The 23285-nt window shown below is 61.4% G+C and overlaps 2 protein-coding genes across 2 annotated transcripts; both read right to left on the reverse strand.

Moving 5' to 3' along the window:
* Nucleotides 1–416: 416 nt before the first annotated feature.
* On the reverse strand, nt 417–4680 carry ELF3 (E74 like ETS transcription factor 3). Its single transcript, XM_052654164.1, has 8 exons — nt 4518–4680; nt 4070–4291; nt 3881–3976; nt 3671–3790; nt 3427–3516; nt 3182–3298; nt 1020–1215; nt 417–541 (listed from the first exon to the last, which is right to left on the reverse strand). Exons 1-8 carry the CDS (start codon nt 4678–4680, stop codon nt 427–429), a joined length of 1119 nt encoding a protein of 372 aa, XP_052510124.1. The 3' UTR covers nt 417–426.
* A 3192-nt stretch (nt 4681–7872) lies between these two features.
* On the reverse strand, nt 7873–21847 carry RNPEP (arginyl aminopeptidase). Its single transcript, XM_052653934.1, has 11 exons — nt 21407–21847; nt 16089–16229; nt 15682–15830; nt 14665–14781; nt 14003–14238; nt 12287–12400; nt 11507–11619; nt 11286–11394; nt 10348–10572; nt 9277–9419; nt 7873–8369 (listed from the first exon to the last, which is right to left on the reverse strand). The coding sequence occupies exons 1-11, from the start codon at nt 21845–21847 to the stop codon at nt 8211–8213; spliced, it is 1947 nt and encodes a 648-aa protein (XP_052509894.1). The 3' UTR covers nt 7873–8210.
* Nucleotides 21848–23285: the final 1438 nt, after the last annotated feature.

Raw genomic sequence — 23285 nt, forward strand, 5'->3', positions numbered from 1 at the left:
CATGTCCGTATTTATAGCACATAAATTAGGGAGTGCCCTGACCCCTGCCCGCGGAGTCCAAGCAGGGAGGAGGAAGCCAGTCCTGAGAGACGGGCCCCCTCTCAAGGCCCGGGGCCTGCAGCCTCCTCAGCCCATCCAGCCTCTACAGGAGGCAGGCGTCCCCAGCTGGGGTCCAATGAGGTCCAATCAGGCAGGAGGGGCTGCACGTGCAGCGAAGGCCCGTGCACGGTCACCTCAAGCTCCAGGTTTGTAATTCCAGAAGGAGGGCAGACCGCAGAGGCCACTGGCCCCAGCGGCCAGGATGATGCTGACGGGACCCAGGGCCTCAGCTACTCTCCAAGGCACGGGCTGCGCGCCCCGACAGCCGGGCGGTCCTCCCAGGGGCTGCACTTCACGTCGAGGACGGTTGCAGGGTTGGTCCGACTCTCAGTTCCTGTGTCCCACCACCTCCTCCTCCTTCCAGCCGCTGGAGTTCCTGCCGAACTTGTAGACAAGTCTCCGGCCGTCCACCCGCTCGAGGATCTCCCGCTTGTAGTAGTACCTGAGGGGGCGGGTGGTCAGAGGCGCCGGGCAGGAGCTGACCTGCCCGGAGTCCTCAGGTCACCTGCCTGCTGGGCTCTGGCCCAGGGGACATGGGCCTGAACCACATCCCGCACGGGAGGAGCCTTCACTCCCTCACCCTGGGCTCTGTGGGGGACACCTGGCCCTCCCCGGGACTCTGCATGGAGCAGTGTGGTCTGGGGGCTGGAGGAAACCTGGGAGGAAACTGAGGTCCAGAGACAAGCAGCTTAATTACTTCAATGGTATGGACCAGGGCTAATGCCCACAAGTGCCTTTCACAGGGCAAGCCTTGCAGATAGAAACGCCCATCAGACCAAGCTCAGTGTGTGCTGCAGGCCAGCCAGCTGCAAACCAGGCCATCGCTTGTCCGCACGAGGGGCAGGCCCTGTGACTCCTTGCCGCAGGGGACCCACGCCGGCCTGAGGGGTAGGACCCTGACTGTGCCTGCAGCTGCCCACCTCATGGCTCTGCTCAGCTTCTCGTAGGTCATGCTGCTGTTCTTCTTCTTCTGGCCCCACAGCTGGGCCACAGCCTCTGAGCGCAGGAACTTGAAGACGCCCTCTTGCCGGTTCTCCCACTTCATGAGGCCCTCGTTGAGCTCCGGGTGGATGAGGATGTCACGGATGAATTCCCACAGGTGGGTGCCTCTGGGGGCTACAAGGCCAAGCTCCATCAGTCAGTGGCCCAGGCACCTGTGGCTCCCCCAACTGCCACTTGGCCCAGCACATGGTCTACTGATGGCTGCCCCCAACCTGGCCCAACACTGTCTACTGATGGCTGCTTCTTGGCCTGGCCCAGCACAAGATCTACTGATGGCTGCCTCCCCGCCTGGCCCAACACTGTCTACTGATGGCTGCCTCCTAGCCTGGTCCAACACTGTCTACTGATGGCTGCCTCCCCGCCTGGTCCAACAGTCTACTGATGGCTGCCTCCTGGCCTGGTCCAACACTGTCTACTGATGGCTGCCTCCCTGCCTGGCCCAGCACAAGATCTACTGATGGCTGCCTCCCCGCCTGGCCCAACACTGTCTACTGATGGCTGCCTCCCCGCCTGGCCCAACACTGTCTACTGATGGCTGCCTCCCCGCCTGGCCCAACACTGTCTACTGATGGCTGCCTCCTAGCCTGGTCCAACACTGTCTACTGATGGCTGCCTCCCCACCTGGCCCAACACTGTCTACTGATGGCTGCCTCCCCACCTGGCCCAACACTGTCTACTGATGGCTGCCTCCTGGCCTGGTCCAACACTGTCTACTGATGGCTGCCTCCCCACCTGGCCCAACACTGTCTACTGATGGCTGCCTCCTGGCCTGGTCCAACACTGTCTACTGATGGCTGCCTCCCTGCCTGGCCCAGCACAAGATCTACTGATGGCTGCCTCCCCGCCTGGCCCAACACTGTCTACTGATGGCTGCCTCCCCGCCTGGCCCAACACTGTCTACTGATGGCTGCCTCCCCGCCTGGCCCAACACTGTCTACTGATGGCTGCCTCCCCGCCTGGCCCAACACTGTCTACTGATGGCTGCCTCCTAGCCTGGTCCAACACTGTCTACTGATGGCTGCCTCCCCACCTGGCCCAACACTGTCTACTGATGGCTGCCTCCCCACCTGGCCCAACACTGTCTACTGATGGCTGCCTCCTGGCCTGGTCCAACACTGTCTACTGATGGCTGCCTCCCTGCCTGGCCCAGCACAAGATCTACTGATGGCTGCCTCCCCGCCTGGCCCAACACTGTCTACTGATGGCTGCCTCCCCGCCTGGCCCAACACTGTCTACTGATGGCTGCCTCCCCGCCTGGTCCAACAGTCTACTGATGGCTGCCTCCTGGCCTGGTCCAACACTGTCTACTGATGGCTGCCTCCCTGCCTGGCCCAACACTGTCTTCTGATGGCTGCCTCCCTCCTTGCCTACCCCACTAGACAGCCAGGGGAGCTCCAGGAGGACCATGTGTTGTCACACGGCACAGAGGTTTAAACTGCTCAAAGACTGATCAAGGTCAAGCTGGGATACGAGAGCCGTTGAGACACAGTGGCGCCACTTTAGGGAGCTCACAGTTTGGAGGAGTAACGGTGAAAAAGCAAATTCACCAGTGGGTGGTGAGAGCTCAGCAGGAAGGGGACGGAGCTGGCCCCTGCCCAGGGGACGAGGGACAGCTTCTTGAAAGACTGACCCCAGAAGCAAACAGGCCCCCTGTGTGTGGAGGGGAGTGAGCTGTGGGACCCTCCTGGTAGCTCCAGGGGCGGGAGCCCACTGATGGCCTGAGGCCAGCAGGTAAGGGCTTGGTGTGGCAGGCCCACCCCTGCAGAGCCCTCAGGGGGCGGGGCCTCCAGCGGCCAAGCCTCGGTCCATGCCTGAGCCTGCCCGCACCACCAGCAGTGTGTCCCTCAGGCAGGAAGGCTGGAGTCCAGCCTGAGGCCTTCCTCCTGTAGCCACTGCTGCCCCCACACAGGACCCCCTGGCCAGGCTCAGCCATTAGCGTATGACCCACTTGCACGCTGGGCCCGTGGCCTTAGCACATGGAGGGCCCCAATCAGGAGGAGAGAGGGCCAGCCGGGCTCACCTCGCCCCCAGCCCAGGGTCCCCCACAATGTGGCCCACCCACCCTTGGGCGCCCGCTCACCATGCTTGCTCTTCTTGCCTTCCAGACACTCTCGGGACTCTTTGCTCAGCTTTCGGGGCCGGCCCCTTTTCCGCTTCCCGTGCTTAAGCTCCCCCTTCTTGTAGTCAGGAAAGCCATCTGGAGGGGTGGGGCGGAAGGTCAGGAGTGGGAGGGCTGGGGGCTGGGGGGCAGCCTCCCTCCAGGAAACCCTAGAGGAGAGCAGGGGAGGGGGCACCCTCGGGGGCCAGGAGGCTCCCTCTGCTCACCCCCAGGAAAGAGCTTGCTGTCTGGGGCGTCCAAGTCCACGTCACTTCCACCAGAGTCCGAGGCATGGGGGCTCTGAGACGCGCCAGTCCCTGGGGGGCAGGCCAGAGTGAGCCCCTAGCAGCCCAAGCACTGCCCAGCCAGGGCCCGTCCTCTCAGAAAGCCTGGGCGGTGGTGGCCCATAGAGATCAGGGCTCAGGACATCCGGGAGGGCGGCGGCGGGCAGACGCCTGAGGGAGGGCTCACCTGTGGTGGAGACGTCGGAGCTGCCTGGGGAGGGCGCCCCCGCGCCAAAGCTGCCTGGGTAGGTGGGGCTGGCCTGCCTGCAGTCCTCGAGCATCTCCTGGGCGAAGGGGCTTCCCTGGTCTGGGGGGCAGGGGTGAGTGGTCAGAGGGGGCCCTGGCTCTCCCAGCAGGGGGCCGTCAGGCTGGGGAAGGATGGAGGAGGGGTTCTCACCAAAGGGGCCTTGCTCCCCGAGAGGCTCCTGGAGGGCCAGGCTGTCCTTCTCCAGAAGCTCCATGATCCAGCTGAGCTCGTCGGGGAAGCTAGAAGCTGAGGATGAGGGGGTCAGAGCCCAGAGAGTCGGCTCCCCTTCCCTCCCCTCCCCGGGGCAACCAGCCTCCCTGCCGGGGTAGGGGTACTCACTGAGGTCCCAGAGCTGTGAGTAGAGCTGGTCCCCCAGGGGTCCGAACAGCAGGCGCAGCTCCTCGGGTGCGCAGCGGCACAGGGCCGCCCCGTCCAGCTCGCAGCGTGAGAGGTCGATGGTGCCGGGGTCACACCTGTGCCGCTCAGCCTGGTAGCTGACCCAGTCCAGAACCTGCGCTTTGGACCACAACTGGGGCTGCTCCCCTAGCCAGCTGGCCTTCTCTGCAAGGGGCCGGCACAGTCAAGGGTCAGCCCCCTCTGGCACCCGCTGGGGATTCCCGGGGTCCCCCCCCCAACCAGGACGGGGGCAGGTGGTGGTGCTCACGGCACCCTGGCCAGCACCTCCCCAGGCAGGTACCCCCAAGCCCCAACACCCCAGCCCGCCCCCTGCCCGATCCCTCCCCGTCCCAGGCTCTCACCCCAAATGCCCACCCCTCCTGAGACCCACCTGAGCCCTCTAGGGCCACCTGCGGGCTGCCCAGGGCCAGCACCAGGTCATCGGCCCCAAAGGTGGGCGCAGGGGGCACAGAGGCGAGAGTGGGGTCGTCCGAGCTGTACATGGTGCTGAAGTAGTTGCTGAAAACGTTGCTGATCTCACAGGTCGCAGCCATGGGGCTCCCTGGGAGCGGGGGAGGCTGGTGAGGCCGGAACCCGGCCTCACCCGCGGGCGATCCTGCTCCCACCAGGCCTGGGGCAGTTACAGCCCCAAGGGCGGGAAGGTCAGCCTGTCTTGGGACAAGCTCTCCTCCAAAGAGGCTCCAAGGTCTCAGAGCGGGGTGAGAGCGTGTGGTGAGCAGGGCACCAGGCCGGGCTCCCTGTTCTGCCCACCTGGGTCTGCGGGTGGGACCGGCCATCACGGCCACTGCGTCCTTCCCTTGCCGTCAGGACACGGCCCAGCACTCCCGCTTGCGCAGATTCAGAACCGAGCTCCACCGCCCCTCCCCATCCCCCGGGCCAGGTGGGGGTCCTACCGTGGCAGCTGAGGGTGTGGCAGGCAGGCCAGGGGCTGCCGGCGAAGGAAATCCAGGGGAAGGGGCCCCACCAGGTAGCCAGGTAGCCGAGGCTCTGGCCACGCTCCCAGCGCGCTCAGTAGGGGCGTTGGAGCTCCGCCCGCACCCGGGCCTTTATAGGCGCCCACGGTAACCTGAGCTGGAGGCTCATTGGCCGAGGGGATTTCCTGGCCTTTAGACGGGGCTCCTGGCCCAGGTGATTTGCATACTTTGTGCCACTTGGCTGGGGTCCAGGCCGCCGGTGCTGGGAAGTCAGGCCTGGCTGGTTTAATGATTGTCAGGTCCGTCACCCGCGCCCTCTGGGGCAGCGGCCTGGGCGGGCGGCCCCGGGTGGGCATGTGCCCTCTCTGCTCAGGAAATTCCTCAGGGGGGCCAGGCCGGGGCTGGGCAGAGGGGAGGAGAGGGGACGGGGGTCAGGGCTGGGTCAGGAAGGCTACCTGCGGGTCTGAGGACTAGGGCAGGCAGGTAGGCAGGGAGGGGGCGGAGGTCTGGGGCAACACTCAGGGCAGCTGGATGGGCGGCCGCAGGGCCCCAGCCACGGGCCCACCGCTGGCAGGAGGCTGGGGGCAAGGTCTCGGCACCCCCTGCCTGCCTGACGCCACCTGAGCCTCAGGGTTGCTGCAGCCGTGTCTGGGGGCCCTGGCGCTGTCAGAAGGACCCCCCACTGTCCCCAACAGAGCTGCCTCTGGGGCCACCGAGCGAGGGGCCAGACCCGTGCAGCCGTGTTTACCCCTCTGCATAGCCTGACCGGCATAGGCCTGCTGCCCCCTAGCGTCAGAGGCCCGGCTCCCTGGGCCCAGCTGGGTGCTCTTCAGGGAGCAGGCCCCATCTGACCCTCAGCAGGGCCCTCAAGGTGGCAGCTGGAGGCCCACAGACTCGCCCGGGCCAGGGGGGCTGGTGAAGTGGGGCTGAGGTCTGAATCCCCAGCTGGTGCTCCCCGCAGACGCCCTCGCCTTCCCTGTGGGCAGGGGACCCCTCCGACCCATGGCCCCTCCATGAGCTCATTCGTAACCACAAGGGCTGTCCCGAGACCACGCAGGCCTTCGTGGGGGCAGCCAGGGGTCTCCTCCATTTCCCACCCTTGAAGACAAGGCTCTGTGGGCCTAATAGCCCTGAGTCTCCTCCGGACGTTTTTTTAACGCATCAGAGACGCGACATCTGAGCACCCCTTGCCGCCCTCCTTGGTCAGCACCAGGGCTGGGGCGGCCACCTGCTCAGTCTCCCGAGTGAGGACACCCCCGCCTTGCTTTAACCCCCGGTAGGACAGATGCCCCTCTCCGGCACTGAGGTCCCAGCCCTTCCCTCGGCCCAGAGGCCCAGACGTGGGGGGCCAGGCCAGACCGGGGTGGGGGGGGTTGCAGGGGAGAGCTCCCCAGCCCTCCAGGCAGCCTCCCCCACAGCCCGAGGCACGCCCTCTACCCCACCCCTGGAATGTGGGCGAACCGGCTCCAGCCTCAGGACGGCTCACGCTCACGTGCTCCTGAGCTGGCCCTCCAGGGCAGCGGCTGTGGCTGTGACCCAGGAGGGCCTTGGCGAGGGCAGGCCTGCAGGGGCTGCGCGGGAGGAGCGGGCAGACGCGCCTTCCCTCCAGGGTCAGCCTGTGAGAGTGGAGGCAGGCGGGGGCCAGGCCAGGGCCGTGGCAGGGGGTGGTGCAGGGCAGGGCCCCCCGGACCCTCTCTGCCTGGACAGAGCCCAGCTCACCTCCGGGATGGGGCAGGGACGACACACGGGCCCGCCTCGAGCTCTGAGAGTAGACGGGACCCCGGCAGGGCGCAGTGGGGAGTGATAGCTCAGGGTGCCTGCTGTGCCGCTGAACTTTACCCCAGCTGCGGAAGGGCCTCAGGGTCCACAGAACCCCGGGGTCAGCACGGAACTGAGGCTGAGCGCCTGGACGCTGAGAGGGGCACAGGGGTCCTCAGGGTCCTCGGTGTCCACAGGGAACTGAGGCTGAGCGCCTGGACGCTGAGCGGGGCACAGGGGTCCTCAGGGTCCTCGGTGTCCACACGGAACTGAGGCTGAGCGCCTGGACGCTGAGAGGGGCACAGGGGTCCTCAGGGTCCTCGGTGTCCACACGGAACTGAGGCTGAGCGCCTGGACGCTGAGCGGGGCACAGGGGTCTTCAGGGTCCTCGGTGTCCACACGGAACCGAGGCTGAGCGCCTGGACGCTGAGCGGGGCACAGGCGTCCTCAGGGTCCTCGGTGTCCACACGGAACCGAGGCTGAGTGCCTGGATGCTGAGGGGTCCAGGGGCCACGGCAGTCCTCGCCTATAACAGCAGCCGGGGCAGCCCTAGCCAGCCGAGGAGACGGTTCGCTGGATGGGGTGGGGGTCCTTCACGGGCCTCGCCGCCAGTACAGAGGCTGGGTCTAGGAAGAGCCACTGGATATTTACGTGCTTCTCCGTCACCCTCACCCCGGGTTGCTAACTGCTTAGATCCCCACGTGGAAATCACTCAGAGCTTGGGGTGAAGTTCTGGGCAGACTGCTTCTGACCACACACTGAGCTGAAGACCCGGGACCTGCGGGGGCAGAGAAAACACTCCAGGGCTCAGCCACCTGCAGTGCGTCACAGAGGGGCGGGCGAGGCCTGCAGAGGAGGGCCTGCCCCCTCCGGGAGAGTGGCCACTGCTGACGGGGACACTCTTCCCGCAGAGCCCCGTGTGGCCCTGCTCCTCACAGCTCAGGGGCACCCCACCTCCAGCCCGGGCCCCTGAAGGACGGGGAGAACGTCCTGCCCTGACCTGCTCAGAACAGAGGAGGGCCTGGGAGAAGGAATCTCAGCCACCAAAACACCTTTCATTTAAAAATATTTATTAAAATAATGATTAAACCTGAAAAAGAATCTCCAGAAATCAGCCCTTGGCACAGTATTTCAAGAATCAGCAAGAAAAAATTAAAGAATACAAAAAGAAAGAAGAAAGAAAACCCTTCCTGCTCTCCCGACCCTGGTGCGGCGGGGAGGCCTGCCACCCCCAGCCCAGGGAGCAGGGAGGTTCTCGGTCACGGGCTGGGTCCAGGCCGGCCCGCCAGAGCAGAAGCCCAGCATCGGGGTCGGGGAACAGGTGCCCTCGTGGGGCCTTGACCTGGAGCAGCTGCTGTGCGCCGAGCCCGCAGAGGCCGGGGAGGGAGCCTCTACCTGCCCAGGGGTTCCACGATCTGCTGGACATAGTGGACCACGTTGCTGTGCAGCTGGGGAGCCGTGGCCGCAAAGGTCTCCTTGGCGAGGGTCTGGGCGGCCTCGCTGCCCGCCATCATGGCGTGGTACAGCGGGAGGGTGTATTTCTGCTTCCCCTGTGAGTGACAGTTCGTGCTCAGGGCCTGTCGGGGCCTGTCGGCCAGCTCAAGGGTCTGCGGCCCCGGCCCCTGCCCGGGGGCCCAGCTGACAGCGCGGTGGGTCTGCGGCCCAGCCTCCTGTTGCCCCAGGGCCCGAAGGGATGTGGATTTCAGTGCTGGAAGGGGCGGGGGGCTTCCCAGACACGAGGCTTCGTGTTCTGGAATCTTTTCAGAGGCCATAGACCCACACTGCTACGTCTCCACAGTCACCCTCCGGGATATGTCCACACTGGACAGAACCGAGTGGGGTGGGCACGCAGGCTCCACACCTCAGAGCTCCAAGAGGTCAGAGCTCCGAGGCGTCAGCACATGGCCAGGACCGCAGTGCCTAACCCTCAAACGGGGCTCCGGAGGACCAGCCGCAGCCAAGAAGGAAGCCGCGCCCCCACATCCGCACTGGACGCTCACACACGGGAAGCTGATCCCCGAGGCGGGGGGCTCAGGGGCTCGGGAGGTAGCCTGACCCAGCCTGGCCTGCGGCCTGGCTCCTGTCCTGCTCTGGAGTCTCAGGGAACGACCTCCCCAGCAGGCGGGCTGGCCTCTGAACCCTCAGGCACACGCCTCCCCAGGCGGCCAGACCCTTTGCTCAACTTCCCTCGCTTCTAGCCGCTGGTCTCTCCCCCAGACTGGCCCGGCTGACGCATGACCCGTCTTGCCTCCCTCCCAGCGTCCGGTCAACACTGAGCAGGCCCTCCCCTTGGGCCTCTCCAGCTGACCTGCACAGGTGCACAGGCCGGGCCGTTTCCCCGCAGGGCGGCACTGCGGCCTGCTCTCGGAACCCGCCAGGCCCTTTGCCCCAGAGAGGGCGGCCCGCAGGGCCCTGCCCGCCATGTGCCCGGGGGGACAGGGAGTCGGGGGTACCCACCTGGCTGTGCAGGAATTCCTTCACTTTCCAGAAGTCCTCCTGATGGTCGTTCTTGAGGACGATCTGGCCCCATCGCAGCCGCAGCTCCGCGTTCTGGGCGTTTGAGATCTTTGGGTACGTCTCTCCAAGTTTCTTCACGTTCCCTGGAGAAAAGAAACGAGTCTTGAAAGACTGCCAGCAGAGCCCCACGCCGAGGAGGCGCGTGTCTCCCGCAGCCCACCAGGGGCTCCAGACCCACGGCTCCGAGGGCTTCCGGCGCCCACTCGTCCTGCGCCTTTGGGCCCGACGCGGCCGCGCCCTGGGCGTGCGCTTGCCCCAGCTCCACAGCTCTTCCAACCACCTTCCCTTGATATCACACAGAGGAGGGCGTCCCCGGCGGGCTAGTGCTCAAGACCCTGCGCTTCTGAAGCAGGGGGCCCAGCTTCGACCCCTGCCTGGGGACGTAGATCCCACATGCCGCAACTCAAGAGTTCGGATGCGGAAACTCAGATCCAGCGCAGCCATAAAAGTAAATAACACAAGCGTTAAAGCGAGTGTATCAGCGGGGCGGGAGGAAGGTTCGAGATGGACGGGACGCATGTATACTTGTGGCAGATTCACGCTGATGTACCGCAGAACGACACGATACTGTGAGCAACTATTAGCCAATGAAGTTTTTTTAAAAATAGGATTAAATGTACACAGTCATCAACCCGACCCCCTGCGGTCTTCCTCCTCAGACCAGAGTGTGCCCCAGACGCCCTGCCCCGCCGCCCCTCGCACCAGCACCGGCTAGCCGGCATCGTGCTCCAGCCGCTTTCCTGGGGCACAGCCCTTGGTACTATTTCTGGCTGAGTGGCAACGGGGCACTCGTGCTGAAGGGCGGGGGTGGGGCAGGGCTGCACCCCCACCCCGCCTACCAGCTGAGTGAGCCCCGGGCTCACAGAGCAGCCAGGGGGATGGGAGGGGATCAGGGCAAGGGAGACCGCCCTGCACGGCTGAGGACCCCGCGGGCCCCTGCCCGGGAAGCATGTGGACGCTCCACCCCACGCTGACCCGCCCCCCCCACCCAACAGGCCGGCCGTTCCTCACCGGGAGGGAGCGGTGACTTCTGCAGGATCTTATCCAGGAAGTACACCAGCTGGTAGGTCTTCCAGGCAGAGGTGGACACGGCGTTGATGGCCCTTGGGTCCAGCTCCTCAGCCGCCCACAGCTGGGCCAGCTCCTCGGCCGGCCTCATGAGTGAGTCCCCGGGGGAGAGGTCCGGGAGGTAAGGCGGCCAGCCCGGCGTGTCCAACCAGCGATCAAACTCAAATCCTGCTTGGCAGAAGAGAAGACCCGTCAGAACTCCCCGGCAGTGCCCCAGCCAGCCCGCCCAGGCAGCTCCCAAGACCTCCCACCTCCATCCGCCCCAAGTCCTCCCCCAACGCCAACACTGCCCACAGGGCTACCTGCCCAGCCCCCTGACGCCTACAGCCCCAGCTGCCCCCTTCCCACCTGGGCCTGTTCTGCGCAGAAGTGAGCCCTCAGGACGACAAGGGGCACGGCCCACCCCCACGAGCAGAGCAGCTACGCTGACGCTCCTGGGGTCCGGGGTCCCGCCCCCAGCGGCCAGGGGGGTCCCGCCCTCCCAGCCAGCGGGGGAGCTGGCTGGCTGGGGGCCCAGCAAAGGGCAGGGAGCAGGGGCAAGCCTCAGGGCCACAGGCCACGCTCGCACTCAGGAAGCAGGCCTCCCACCGGCTCCCCAGGCAGGGCAGCTGCTCCGGTCCTGCCCGGGGAGCCCCTTGGGCACCAGCGGCCTAGGCAGGGCTCAGGGTCTGACTGTGTCTCAGAGACAGGGAATCCAGAGGGCAGAGGGGAGCAGAAAGGCCGAATGGGGGAAAGGAAGCGGGGGTGGCGGAGGTCCTTCCGTGGGGCCCTGGAGCCACCCCGAAGCGCCACCCCCAGGGGACACACTGGTCCCTCAGAGCGGAAAGCAGACCCCACCCTCCACGACCTCCTGGAAGCCGTGGGCCGGCTCCTCTCCTCACCCGGGATGGAATCCACCCTCTGTTTCTTCAGCTCAGGGAAATAGTCCAGGAAGAAGTCCAGGAAGTCGTCAGCTAAGATGCTTTGGAACTTGAATTCGTCCACGTAGGCCTGTGAGGACGAAGGGGTGGCATGGTCAGCTGCCCAGAGCCCCCACTGCCCCCTCAGTGGGGTCCCCGAGGCTCCTCCGCCCCCACCGACCCCCTCACTTCAAGCTGATTACCTTGAGGAAGTCGTCAAACTGGTCCTGATCACCCACCAGGTGGGCCAGGTAGGAGACAAAGCAGAAGCCTTTCTCATAGGGGGTCTCGTTGTAGGTGTCATCCGGGTCGACCCCTGTAGAGAAAGCTCTGGGCTCAGAGCTTCAGAGCAGCCGTGGAGAGACCAGCTCCTGCTCTCCAGGGCAGCGCGGCTAGGAGTGCTCCTGATCCTCCCCCACCTGTCTCCAGGGTCTCGAGAGGGACGACAGGAGCAGCCCGGGGTTGCTGTGTTCATGGGGTCTTCCCAGCCCCCACGGTCACGCCCCCGTGTGGCCGCCCACCAGAACAGTGGGGGTTTCTGCAGGTGCTCTGGAGTCAAGGTGACTAACTGTCCGTCTACAGGGAGCTCTCCATTGGAGTCAGAGGCCTCAATTGCACAGAAAGGTTTCAATCAGTCACACGTGGAAATAACAATGTTAGGAAACAAAAACCCATGACCTCAGAGCAGTCACGGGCTTTCTGGGTCACACCCCTCTGTAAGGACAGGCGACCTCGTTCTACAAACCCCAGGGACTGAGCTGACCAAGGACAGGGGGCGGCAAAGGCCCTCAAGAGCGACAGGGACCTGGACAAGCAGGGCAACGCGGAGTCGCTTGGGACTGGACAAGCAGGGCAACACGGAGTCGCTCGGGACTGGCTGGAGCAGCTCGGAGGGCCTGGGGGGCTCCTCCCTCCCGAGGGACCGGCGTGCGCCGGCGGAGCCGCCAGAGCTCTGGCCCACGGCGGGGCGGGAGGGCCCTGACCTGGCTCGATCCTCACGCGCAGCTTGTTCAGCGGGTGGTCCTCGCCCGTGACGTCCATGTGCTGCCGAAGCAGCGCCCGGCCAGTGGCGGCTTCCAAGCAGGTGTAGGCAGGCCCTGTGGGGCAGAAGAGGGGCTGGCACCTCACGTGCGCCTCCCCAAGGTGCCCTGTGAGCCAGGGTGCTCCCCGGGGACCGTGGGCAGGGAGGCTGTGGCCAGCCGACCCCTCGGCCTCTCTCCCGCACACCGTCCCTCTGACAGGGGCCTTCTGTGCAGGGTGATGTGTCTGCAGAGACGGGGGTCTGACCTTCCCATCTGACTGTTTGTATTGCCTAGGAGAAACTCTCAGCCAAGCCTTTCCTCGGGCCCCTGTCTCCTGGCAGGACGGTGGGCACCAGGCACACTGTCCCGCGAGATGCTCTGACCTGGGGCGGCAGGCCGTCCGCGTCAGGGCCCAGCATGGAACACTGAGGGCTCCCAGCGGCTGAGACTGCCTACTCCGTGCCCACTGATGAGAGAATAGGCCTCTACAAACTTTCTGGGAAGCAGGAGACAATATGTCTAAAAAAAAAAAGGTCTTTAAAATGTTCAAGTCCTGACAAGCACGTTTCAAGGAATTTATTGAAATCATCTGAGATACACGTGAACCTGTGTAAAGATGTTTATCAGAATATTATTTTGTTGGAAAAATGAGGGACTTCCCTGGCAATTCAGTGGTTAAGAGTGTGCTTCAACTGCAAGGGCGTGGGTTCAATTCGTGGCCGGGAACTTAGATCCCACATGCCCCTAGGTGTGGCCAAAACAGCAACAACAAAAAAATTAAGATTATTTTTTGTTTGTTTAAAAAAAAAAGAAAATTACAGACCAACGTACAACTGGAGGCTGACGGGATGAATTATGGATTTATCTGAATTCTTCTGCATCCGTGCAAGAAAACTCAATGACTCAGGAGAGCGCTTACCTTTACTAGGCTAAGGGAAAAACGACAGGTCTAAAGCCATCTGGTCTGATGATTCACACACACACAGAGGGAACTATTAATAAATCGGAAAGGGTATCCACCGATTATTTCCGAATGGTGAAACGACAGGTAAATGTTTTGCTGTGTACTTTCCCATATACACCAAGATAGATTTTAATCACAGAAAGAATAAAAAAAACAAAAAGCACCTATACCCTGTGGGCTTTCAATAAAGAGACGGTGCTGGGAATTTCAAAAGCATGGCTGGGCGCAACCTGAGGGTCTGCCTTCAGTTGCTAAGTGGCGGCTAGCACACTTCCTACCCTCTCTGCCTTGTGAACTACGCCATCAGAGGGGAAAACAGCATCGTCCACAGCAGTGCAGGCGGTGAGCGAAGCGCCCGGTCAAGGCTGGCACCAGGTGTCCAACAAAACGCGAAGGTGAGAGTGCCCTGACCAGGCCCTCGGAGCGTGATGCGCACCTGGGTCACTGAGGCCTGGGGGGGACACAGCGGCCTCACCCCGACGGGAGGCACGCCCAGCACCAGGCGCCCCTGGCCAACTGGACTGCCCAGGACTCCCTCAGCCCCCGGGCCCTGCTGGTCCGTGACCGCAGTGCGGCAGGAACAGTGACGAGTGCAACTGCCGTCAGCCAGCCTCCCCAGCCGTCCCGGGGCTCCCTGCACCGCCGCCCCCTGGACGCCCCAGAGGAAGCCTGGCGGGCCGCAAACGGGGAGACGGGTCCCCGCAGCGACTCACCAAACAGAAGGGAGGAGATCCTCCTCTGGGCATACATGGTGAAGCCTTCGTTCAGCCAGAACTCCCCCCAGGTGGCGTTGGTCACCAGGTTCCCAAACCAGCTGTGGGCGATCTCATGGATGATGACATCGGCCAGGGAGCGGTCTCCAGCCAGAAGGCAGGGCGTGACGAAGGTCAGGCAGGGGTTCTCCATCCCCCCGAACGGGAAGGACGGGGGCATGAAGAGCACGTCGTACCTGCAGGGGCGGGCGGTCACAGGGGGTGTGGCTCCCTCCCACCACCAGGCGGTCCCCAGCACCCCGTCCCAGGGCCCCCCTCTCCCAGCCCTTCCAGGGGGGACGAGACCGGCTCCCTCATGCCCAGCTTCCCACGCGGGCTGGTGGGTCTGACGGGGCCTCTTGTTGGGGGACCTCAGGTCTGAAGACGGCAAACAGAGAGCAGGGCTGCCCCCAGTGACGGGAAAGGCAAGTCAGCCGCATCCACACAGCGAATCCCACCTCCAGCCCAGCACCCGCCTGCACGCCGCTGTCCTGAAATGCCCACCCTGGGCCCGCCTTGGCCACGGCCACGGCCACGGCGGGTCAGGCTGGCTGTCCTCTCCTCCCCACCCCTGCACCCCGGGGTGCGGGAGCCGCAGACGTGAAGCCCCCGAGACACCTCACCTTCCCCACACATAGGGTCCAAAGAGCTTCTCTCCCGTTGCCAGAAACTCCTCTATGACCCCGTCGTACTCCTCCTTGGCAGCGTCGATGAGGCAGGGCTCAGCCCACACCCGGCTCCTGCAGACACGGGGGCAGAGAGGGTGGCGCAGGGGTCAGAGCCCGTGGGATCAGCCGGCTTCAGCCTCCCAGGGAGCCAGCGAGCCCATGGGCAGGCGACCCAGGGCAGAGGCGAGGCCCACCCAGAGCCGGAGGGCCGGCCCCACCTGGGAGGGCCCCGGGGCTCCTGCAGGCAGCAGGCCTGCCCCCCCAGCTCCCCATCTGCCCGGTGTCTTCAGAAATGGCGCTGGTGCCGCTACTGAGCCCTGTCTGAGGCCTGGCGCCCGGCCAGCACCTCCAAGGCCGGCAGAACAAAGGACAGGTCGCCACCAGGAGAGCCACGTCCAACTGCGCCTCCCACTGCGGGACAATGCACCGGCGGGCAGGATGCCGAGCAGGAGGACCCAGGCTCCCGGCCAACTTCTCCTTGGGGACCCTGATAAGGTGAACTCCTTGTTCACCTCCACTAAAGCCCCTCCCTTCACAGAGTCGGCCCAGGCCTGGGCTTCTGCGTCCAGAGCAGACAGGGGAGAGCATCCTTGGGCCTCCTGGGAGGGAGACGGTGATGGCAAGGCGGCTGTTTCCAGGAATTAAGCGCCAGAGAAGGCAGGGAGATCTGGTAGCGATAAGAAAGCGCACATTGTAGCTAGAAGGTGACCTCTAAAACTGCCGCCTGAGCTCAGAGCCGTCCCTGCATGGGGCCAGGACATGGCAGGACGGGGTCTCAGCACAGGATGGGAGGGAGGAGGGGTAAAGCACAGTCCTCCGACACCCTCAGGCTGCGCCCTGTGCCGCAGAAAGGCCTGGACTTGGGGCAGGCCGACACCGCCTCAAGAGCCCCCCGACAGGCCTGTGCACTGGCCAGAGGCCCCCTTGCCTGGAGGCTGGTCCAGTCTTGCCTCCGGGCTCCTGGTCTCCTACCTGGGTCCAACTTCAGCCGAAACCAGATCTCCGACGGCCAAGGCTATGAGGTAGGAGGGGATCGGCTGACTCATCTGGAAGAAGAACTTACTGGGGCCTCGCTCCTCCCAGGTGTCAGCACTCATCACGGCAGTGAAGCCGTCTGGGACCTGAGGACAGAGAATGCTGGTGAGGCCTCACCCAGACAGAGGCTACTGTCCATCAGCAACCTGCCCGGTGACAGCGGCGGCCTGCAGCCCACCTGACGTACAGAGGCTTCCAGAAACTAGGGCTCAACCGATGGGGTTTAGCACAGATAAAACTTCCGCAGGCGGAGTTCTTCAGAGGGTCTGAAAGCATCCCCTGCAGGGTGACCAGATGGAGACGACCATTCCAATCCCCAGGGCAGGGACGCACGGTCCCCTCACCTCGAGAAGAGCGGAGTATCTGGACTTCACGGCGGGAGTGTCGAAGCACGGGAAGAAGGCTCGGTTCAGGACAGCCTGGCCCTGGGTGTAGACGAACGGCTTCTTCCTTCCCGCCGTCTGCTCCGGAGCCAGCCAGCACACCTGCGCGGAGGGGGGCGCCGCTCAGAGCCTACAGCCCTGGGGCCCCAGGCAGGCGCAGCCATGTGGGCTGCAGGGGACTTCCAGGAACATTCGAGACCCTCTGCCAGCCAGGCACGGTTAATCCCCCCGGAGTCCAGGCCACGGCCGGACGTCCACCTCCTGGGGCAGACACCACCAAGGGGTCACTCCTCATGTGTCCCTGCTGCTGCTGCTGCTAAGTCGCTTCAGTCGTGTCCGACTCTGTGTGACCCCATAGACGGCAGCCCACCAGGCTCCCCCGTCCCTGAGATGCTCCAGGCAAGAACACTGGAGTGGGTTGCCATTTCCTTCTTCAATGCATGAAGGTGAAAAGTGAAAGTGAAGTTGCCCAGTCGAGCCCGACTCTTAGCGACCCCCTGGACTGCAGCCCACCAGGCTCCTCCGCCCATGGGATTTCCCAGGCAGGAGTCCTGCAGTGGGGTGCCAGGGCCTGCTCCGTGGGTGTCCTTAGGCCTCAAGAATTCCCGAGCTGCCTCCAGCCCCCGGTCCTGCCTCCCTCCTGTGTCCTCCTCACTGTAGTAACTTCCCACCAAAACACAAACGCTGAAGAAGCTGTTCTTCACCTTGTGATAAAAGACACAGAAAAGCAGGCGCTAACAGCAAGGAGTCTGGCCAATGGGAGTCCTCCGTTCCTGAGATTCACCCTTTCAGAGTAAGCGTGTTCTGGGCTTCCCAGGGGGTGCCAGCGATAAAGAATCCACCTGCCGAAGCAGGAGAATCAATGTGCTGTACATTACAGGCACTGGCTATGATTCCGCCCCCCCCCCCCCACCCCGCAATATTTGCTTATTTATTCCTTGGCTGTCCCTGGTCTTAGCTGCAGCACGTGGGATCGTTTTAGTTACAGCGTGCAAGACCTAGTTTCCTGAGCAGGAATCGAACCCCAGCCCCCTGCACTGGGAATGTGGAGTCTTAGCCACTGGACCCCCAGGGACGCCCCCGGCTGCGATTCCTGACTTGTCTTCTGCCAGCCCTTCATCGAGGGCACATCTGAGCCATTATTACAAACCCAAACTCTGCCCACAGCAGGGCTCGCGTCTAACATGGATGCCACGTGTGGCTGAGGGGCCCGCGTCAGCAGCAGACACCACGGAAAAGTCAGAAGAGGGCTGAGGGGCCCCAGGAGGGTCTCACAGTGGAAGCAAAACCCCCAGGCTGCACCCTCAACAGCGGGCAGGGTTTAAACAGCCGGAAGGAAGGGAGATGATGTCCAGGAGGCGGCGGGCGGGGAATGTGGCTTCCGTGGAGCCGGGCAGCTGTGTGTGGTGAAGGGCTTAAACCACAGAGGCGCTGAGACTGGTTTATGAGAGGCATAAGGGAGACACGTTGGGAAGCGAGGTTTTCTTTGCGTGTGTGCTCGTGTGTGTGTGTGTGTGCATGCGCAAACTGTAACAAGTCTCCATCCAGAGTCCAGTTAAGACGGAAGTGGGGGCAGGGGAGAGAGAGACATCCTGTGCAGACCCCAACAAGCTCTGCTTCAGCCTGGTGACTAGAGGCCGGCACAGAGGCCGATACCGTTGCCCTCAATGTGACATTAGAGAAGTGACACCTTATCTCTACGAACTTCCCTTCAACTTTGCTGGGAAACCGAAACTGCTCTAAGGAAAACAGTCTATGAAAAACAAGCAAACTTCATAACCCCAATCTAATCATGAGAAAAAGCAAAAGATAAATTCCAACAGAGGGGCACACCACTGCTCAGAACTACCTAAGCCACCCAAACAGGAACATCTAAGGAACCGCCACAGCCAAGAGGGGCCCACAGAGGCGTGACGGAGGGACACACACCTGGATTTCTGGATGGGACCCTGGAGCAGAGGACACTTTAAAACCTGAGGCTGCTGTACACCTGAAATTAACACTGTAAATCAAGTATAATATAAAACAGAAAAATTTAAAAGACCCAACACCCTAGTAATACCTTGTACATGAAAACTGCTCAATTAAACAAATTATTTAAAATAAAAACTAAGGAAATCTGGAACAACTATAGATTCCAGTTTATAATAGAGTATCAGTACTACGAACAAAGCTAGTGGAGGTGATGGAATTCCGGTAGAGCTATTTCAAATCCTGGAAGATGATGCTGTGAAAGTGCTGCACTCAATATGCCAGCAAATTTGGAAAACTCAGCAGTGGCCACAGGACTGGAAAAGGTCAGTCTTCATTCCAATCCCAAAGAAAGGCAATGCCATAGAATGCTCAAACTACCACTCAATTGCACTCATCTCACATGCTAGTAAAGTAATGCTCAAAATTCTCCAAGCCAGACTTGAACAGTACCTGAACCGTGAAATTCCAGATGTTCAAGCTGGTTTTAGAAAAGGCAGAGGAACCAGAGATCAAATTGCCAACATCTGCTGGATCATGGAAAAAGCAAGAGAGTTTCAGAAAAACATCTATTTCTGCTTTATTGACTATGCCAAAGCCTTTGACTGTGTGGATCACAAGAAACTGGAAAATTCTGAAAGAGATGGAAATAACAGACCACCTAACCTGCCTCTTGAAAAATCTGTATGCAGGTCAGGAAGCAACAGTCAGAACTGGACATGGAACAACAGACTGGTTCCAAATAGGAAAAGGAGTACGTCAAGGCTGTATATTGTCACCCTGCTTATTTAACTTCTATGCAGAGTACATCACGAGAAACGCTGGGCTGGAAGAAGCACAAGCTGGAATCAAGATTACTGGGAGAAATATCAACAACCTCAGATATGCAGATGATACCACCCTTATGGCACAAAGTGAAGAGGAGCTAAAAAGCCTCTTGATGAAAGTGAAAGAGGAGAGTGAAAAAGTTGGCTTAAAGCTCAACATTCAGAAAATGAAGATCATGGCATCCGGTCCCATCACTTCATGGCAAATAGATGGGGAAACAGTGGAAACAGTGTCAGACTTTATTTTTGGGGCTCCAAAATCACTGCAGATGGTGACTGCAGCCATGAAATTAAAAGACGCTTACTCCTTGGAAGAAAAGTTATGACCAACCTAGATAGCATATTGAAAAGCAGAGACATTACTTTGCCAACACAGGTCCGTCTAGTCAAGGCTATGGTTCTTCCAGTGGTCATGTATGGATGTGAGAGTTGGACTGTGAAGAAAGCTGAGCACCGAAGAATTGATGTTTTGAACTGTGGTGTTGGAGAAGACTCTTGAGAGTCCCTTGGACTGCAAGGAGATCCAACCAGTCCATTCTGAAGGAGATCAACCCTGGGATTTCTTTGGAAGGAATGATGCTAAAGCTGAAGCTCCAGTACTTTGGCCACCTCATGCGAAGAGCTGACTCATTGGAAAAGACTCTGATGCTGGGAGGATCCTCTGATGACAGAGGATGAGATGGCTGGATGGCATCACGGACTCAATGGACGTGAGTCTGAGTGAACTCCGGGAGATAGTGATGACAGGGAGGCCTAGCGTGCTGCAATTCATGGGGTTGCAAAGAGTTGGACACGACTGAGTGACTGAACTGAACTGAACTGGCTCATTAATTGTAACAAGTGTATCGCACTTGTAAGCCGGTAATAAGGGGGATGGTGGTGGTGTGTGTGTGTGTGTGGGGGGGTGTGTGTGGTGTGTGTTGGGGGTTTATGGAAACTGTCCTATATGCTCATTTTTCCTGGTGAGCTAAATAGTAAAAAAAAAAAAAATCCTACTCATGGAAACAAGCATAATGAGTCGGCAGTCAGAGGTCCTAGGCACCGTGTTAGGGCTTAAATAGAGACAACTGCTGTCAGGCTCAGCTCTGTAAACAATGACTCTCATCCCTTCAGCCACAACCCCTTACTCATCCTCTTTGCTTGAGTTTTGCTTGTTTTTGTTTTAATGACATGAAGAGAAGAGAATAAAGGGGGCTGGCAGGACACACAGCAGAATCAAATCCAGGAGACACCGTGGCCCACAGTGACCAAGGTGAGCGCCCCCCGGGGACAGCGGAACAGGAACTGTGCCCCCTGGGGACCTCCACAGGGCAAAGGACAGCTCTCCAGGGAGCATGGGTGTCTGCCTTCAAGTCTTAAATGAAAGCTGTTTAATTCTGAAATTCAACTTCAGGTGCCACTTTTGGTAGGCAAGCCCAGGAGGCCTAATTTTTTCAATTATTGTACTTAATTTCTGCCCCCAACCGGGAACCAGAGTATAACAGAGCAACCAAACACGTTTCCATGCGTTCCATGTCTTCCTGCACAGCAAGTTACCCGCAGAGGCCGGGGTTTTTCCTTTGCCTTAGAGGTCAGTCCACATTGCTCTGGACTTTAGTTTTTCAAACAAGTTCTATCTTAAGGTTCATGGGCATCCCTAACGGTGAACGACGGAGACAGAGATGCCCCTGTAGCCAGTTCTAAGAGCAAAAGGGGACGGGACACCAGAAGGGCAGGCTTCCCACCGGAGAGGGGCCGCGACTCTCACCGAGGGACCCACCAGACACTCCTTCCAACTGCTACACTTGCCCCACCTCCCCCACGCCGGTTTAGAATTTAAGAGTCAACAGTGAGAGAGCCAATTATTAGAGCCTGCTGCTGCTGCTGCTAAGTTGCTTCAGTCGTGTCCGACTCCCACCAGGCTCCCCCTTCCCTGGGATTCTCCAGGCAAGAACACTGGAGTGGGTTGCCATTTCCTTCTCCAATGCAGGAAAGTGAAAAGTGAAAGTGAAGTTGCTCAGTCCTGTCCAACCCTCAGCGACCCCGTGGACTGCAGCCCACCAGTTACAGAGCCTGGTCCACCCTAATTCTGGTTCTCATTTTTACTCAAATTCTTTTGTTCATCACATCCAGGAGGAAACAATAAACAGTAAGTGCCCAGTCTCAGAGCTGTTCCAGCCCCGGGCACTAGATGGGCACCTGCAACAAAGGGCTGAGTCAGCAGCGCGTAACGAGCCGGCATCTTCTGGGCTGCCCCCGAGCAGAGCACCACCAGGGCCCAGCCCAGGCTGGGCGCTCCGACAGCCCTAAACTCAGCTCGGGAACCGTCTGCTGTCCAGCCTGGAGGACGCAGGGGGCTAGAGACGGCGGGGAGGGGGCGGAGGCATCTGGCTGAAGACCAGCAGGACCAGAGGCGCGGGGTGGAGAGTCACCTGGCCGAGGAGGGGCGAGGGGCGCGGAGGCGCGCCTGCACGAGGAGGCGCGGGGGCTGCGGGTACTCACCCCGGGTCCCTCGCCGACGCGGTAGGTGATCCGCACCTGCAGGAGCTCGCCTGCGGCGCAGGGCTGCGGGAAGTGCAAGCACAGGGCCTGGCCGTAGTGCGAGAACGGCTGCATGCACACCGGCACCGGCTCGGGCTCCGGCTCGGGCCGCCCCGGCTCCGGGCGCCCCCGCCGCACGGCCGCCGCTGTCACGTCTACGCACGGGTGCGAGTCCAGCCGCAGCTCCGCGGCGCCGCCGGGCGCCCGGCAGCGCAAGTCCAGCACCGCCGAGCCGCCCAGCCCGCGGCTGCCCGGGCCTGGCCCCGGAGGCCCGAACTCGGCGCGCAGGTCCAAGTGCAGGTGCAGCAGCTCGAAGGAGCGGAAGCTGGAGGCCGACGCCACGTCCTCGGCCTGCGCCGCGCGCAGCGCCCGGCCGCCGGCCTCAGGCTCGCCGGCCGCCATGGCCCCGCGCCGCTGCTGCCGCCGGTCCGCCGCAGGCCCCGCCCCGCCGCGCGGGCCCCGCCCCTGCAGGCCTGGCCCCGCCCCGCCGCCCGTCTGGCCCCGGGAGCCTTTGCCGCGCACCCGGGAAGGCCCCGCCCCGAACAGACCACGCCCCCTAAAGGTCCGGCGCCGGTCGCCTTTGCCGCGCACCCGGGGAGGCCCCGCCCCCGAGCAGGCCACGCCCTTCCCCTGACTCTCCGCCACTCCCAGCTTGTCATCCGCGCCGAAGGACTTTGGACAGGCCGGCGAGCGACAGTTTGATCCACCTCGGCCCGAATTCATCCCGCTGGGATGGCCCCCAGTCCCTGCGCTGAGGTTGCCCGTGTCCTCGTCCACCGGGCAGGCAGCACTGAGCCCGGGGGTCGGGTTTGAGCTCACAAGCTCTGCAGCAACCCTTCCCCAAGAAAGGGGACTCTTCCGGCCCCTCTGTGCCCTGGTGGTCTCTCGAGCCGTGGTAACTCAGTTGGGGCTCCAGCCTGGGGCCCTTCGTCCTTCCGACAAGGGGCGGGGACCAGCACGGCGGCTGTGAGGCTGGGCGGCTGGTGGGCCGCGTGTCCCCCCTCCTGTGTGGGAGAGCTCGCTGCGCCGGTGACCCTCCCAGGAGCCCAGCTGTGGCTAGGAGCTGCTCATCAGCCGTGCTGGAAACTATACCAAGTCGTGTCCGACTCTTTGCGACCTCATGGACTGTACCTCGCCAGGCTCCTCCGTTCACGGCCTTTTCCAGGCAAGAATACTGGAGTGAGCTGTCATTTCTTCCTCCAGGGGATCTTCCCGATTAGGAAATGAAATTCTAAGAGACAATGAGGGGAGTTTCCCATAAAGGAGACAGCATCCTGGCACGCGCCTCCTAGTCTCACAGCATTACATGCATCTTATTTTCTGAAATGCGTATGGTGGATATTTTGAAATTCCACATAAGGTCAAAGTTAGTTTTCTTCCTTTTTTTCTCTTTCTTTTCTTTTCTAACTCACTGGCTAGGGAAATCCAAAAAACTTCAGAAAACCACTCTTCTGTGGCACTGAGGGTAGTCACGCAGCACATCTACCTTCCACTCACTCCGTTCTACGGTGCGTTTTTGTTGAGCACCTGCATATACCAGCCTCTGTATAAACTAGGATCCTGCATGCTGCATGAGGCAACCAAAATATCTTTTTTCTTAATGTATGCAAGAGGGTAAAAAAAAAAAGGGTCACTGATGTTGAAGCTCCTTGGATTATTAGGAGGAGAGTAGATTTAGGGATGAATAAGATTTTTTTTCTTTTTTGGCTGCAGTGCATGGCATGTAGGGATCTTAAAGTTCACTGACCCGGGATCACACCTGTGCCCCCTGCATTAGAAGCTCAGTGTCTTAACTGCTGGACTATCAGAGAAGTCCTGAGATTTCTTTCTTAGGTATATT

This window comes from Budorcas taxicolor, chromosome 16, assembly GCF_023091745.1.
Source record: "Budorcas taxicolor isolate Tak-1 chromosome 16, Takin1.1, whole genome shotgun sequence".
Classification (NCBI taxonomy): Eukaryota; Metazoa; Chordata; class Mammalia; order Artiodactyla; family Bovidae; genus Budorcas; species Budorcas taxicolor.

Excerpts from the sequence above, each read along its gene's own strand:
- RNPEP (XM_052653934.1), bottom strand. The coding sequence starts at position 21,847 with ATGGCGGCCGGCGAGCCTGAGGCCGGCGGCCGGGCGCTGCGCGCGGCG. Across the intron at positions 15,831-16,088 it reads GATACTCCGCTCTTCTCGAG|GTCCCAGACGGCTTCACTGC; the intron begins GTGAGGGGACCG and ends CTCTGTCCTCAG. Across the intron at positions 12,401-14,002 it reads GATCTCCTCCCTTCTGTTTG|GGCCTGCCTACACCTGCTTG; the intron begins GTGAGTCGCTGC and ends TCTGCCCCACAG.
- ELF3 (XM_052654164.1), bottom strand. The coding sequence starts at position 4,680 with ATGGCTGCGACCTGTGAGATCAGCAACGTTTTCAGCAACTACTTCAGC. Across the intron at positions 3,977-4,069 it reads CTCACAGCTCTGGGACCTCA|CTTCTAGCTTCCCCGACGAG; the intron begins GTGAGTACCCCT and ends CCTCATCCTCAG. Across the intron at positions 3,791-3,880 it reads CGGGGAGCAAGGCCCCTTTG|ACCAGGGAAGCCCCTTCGCC; the intron begins GTGAGAACCCCT and ends CCTGCCCCCCAG.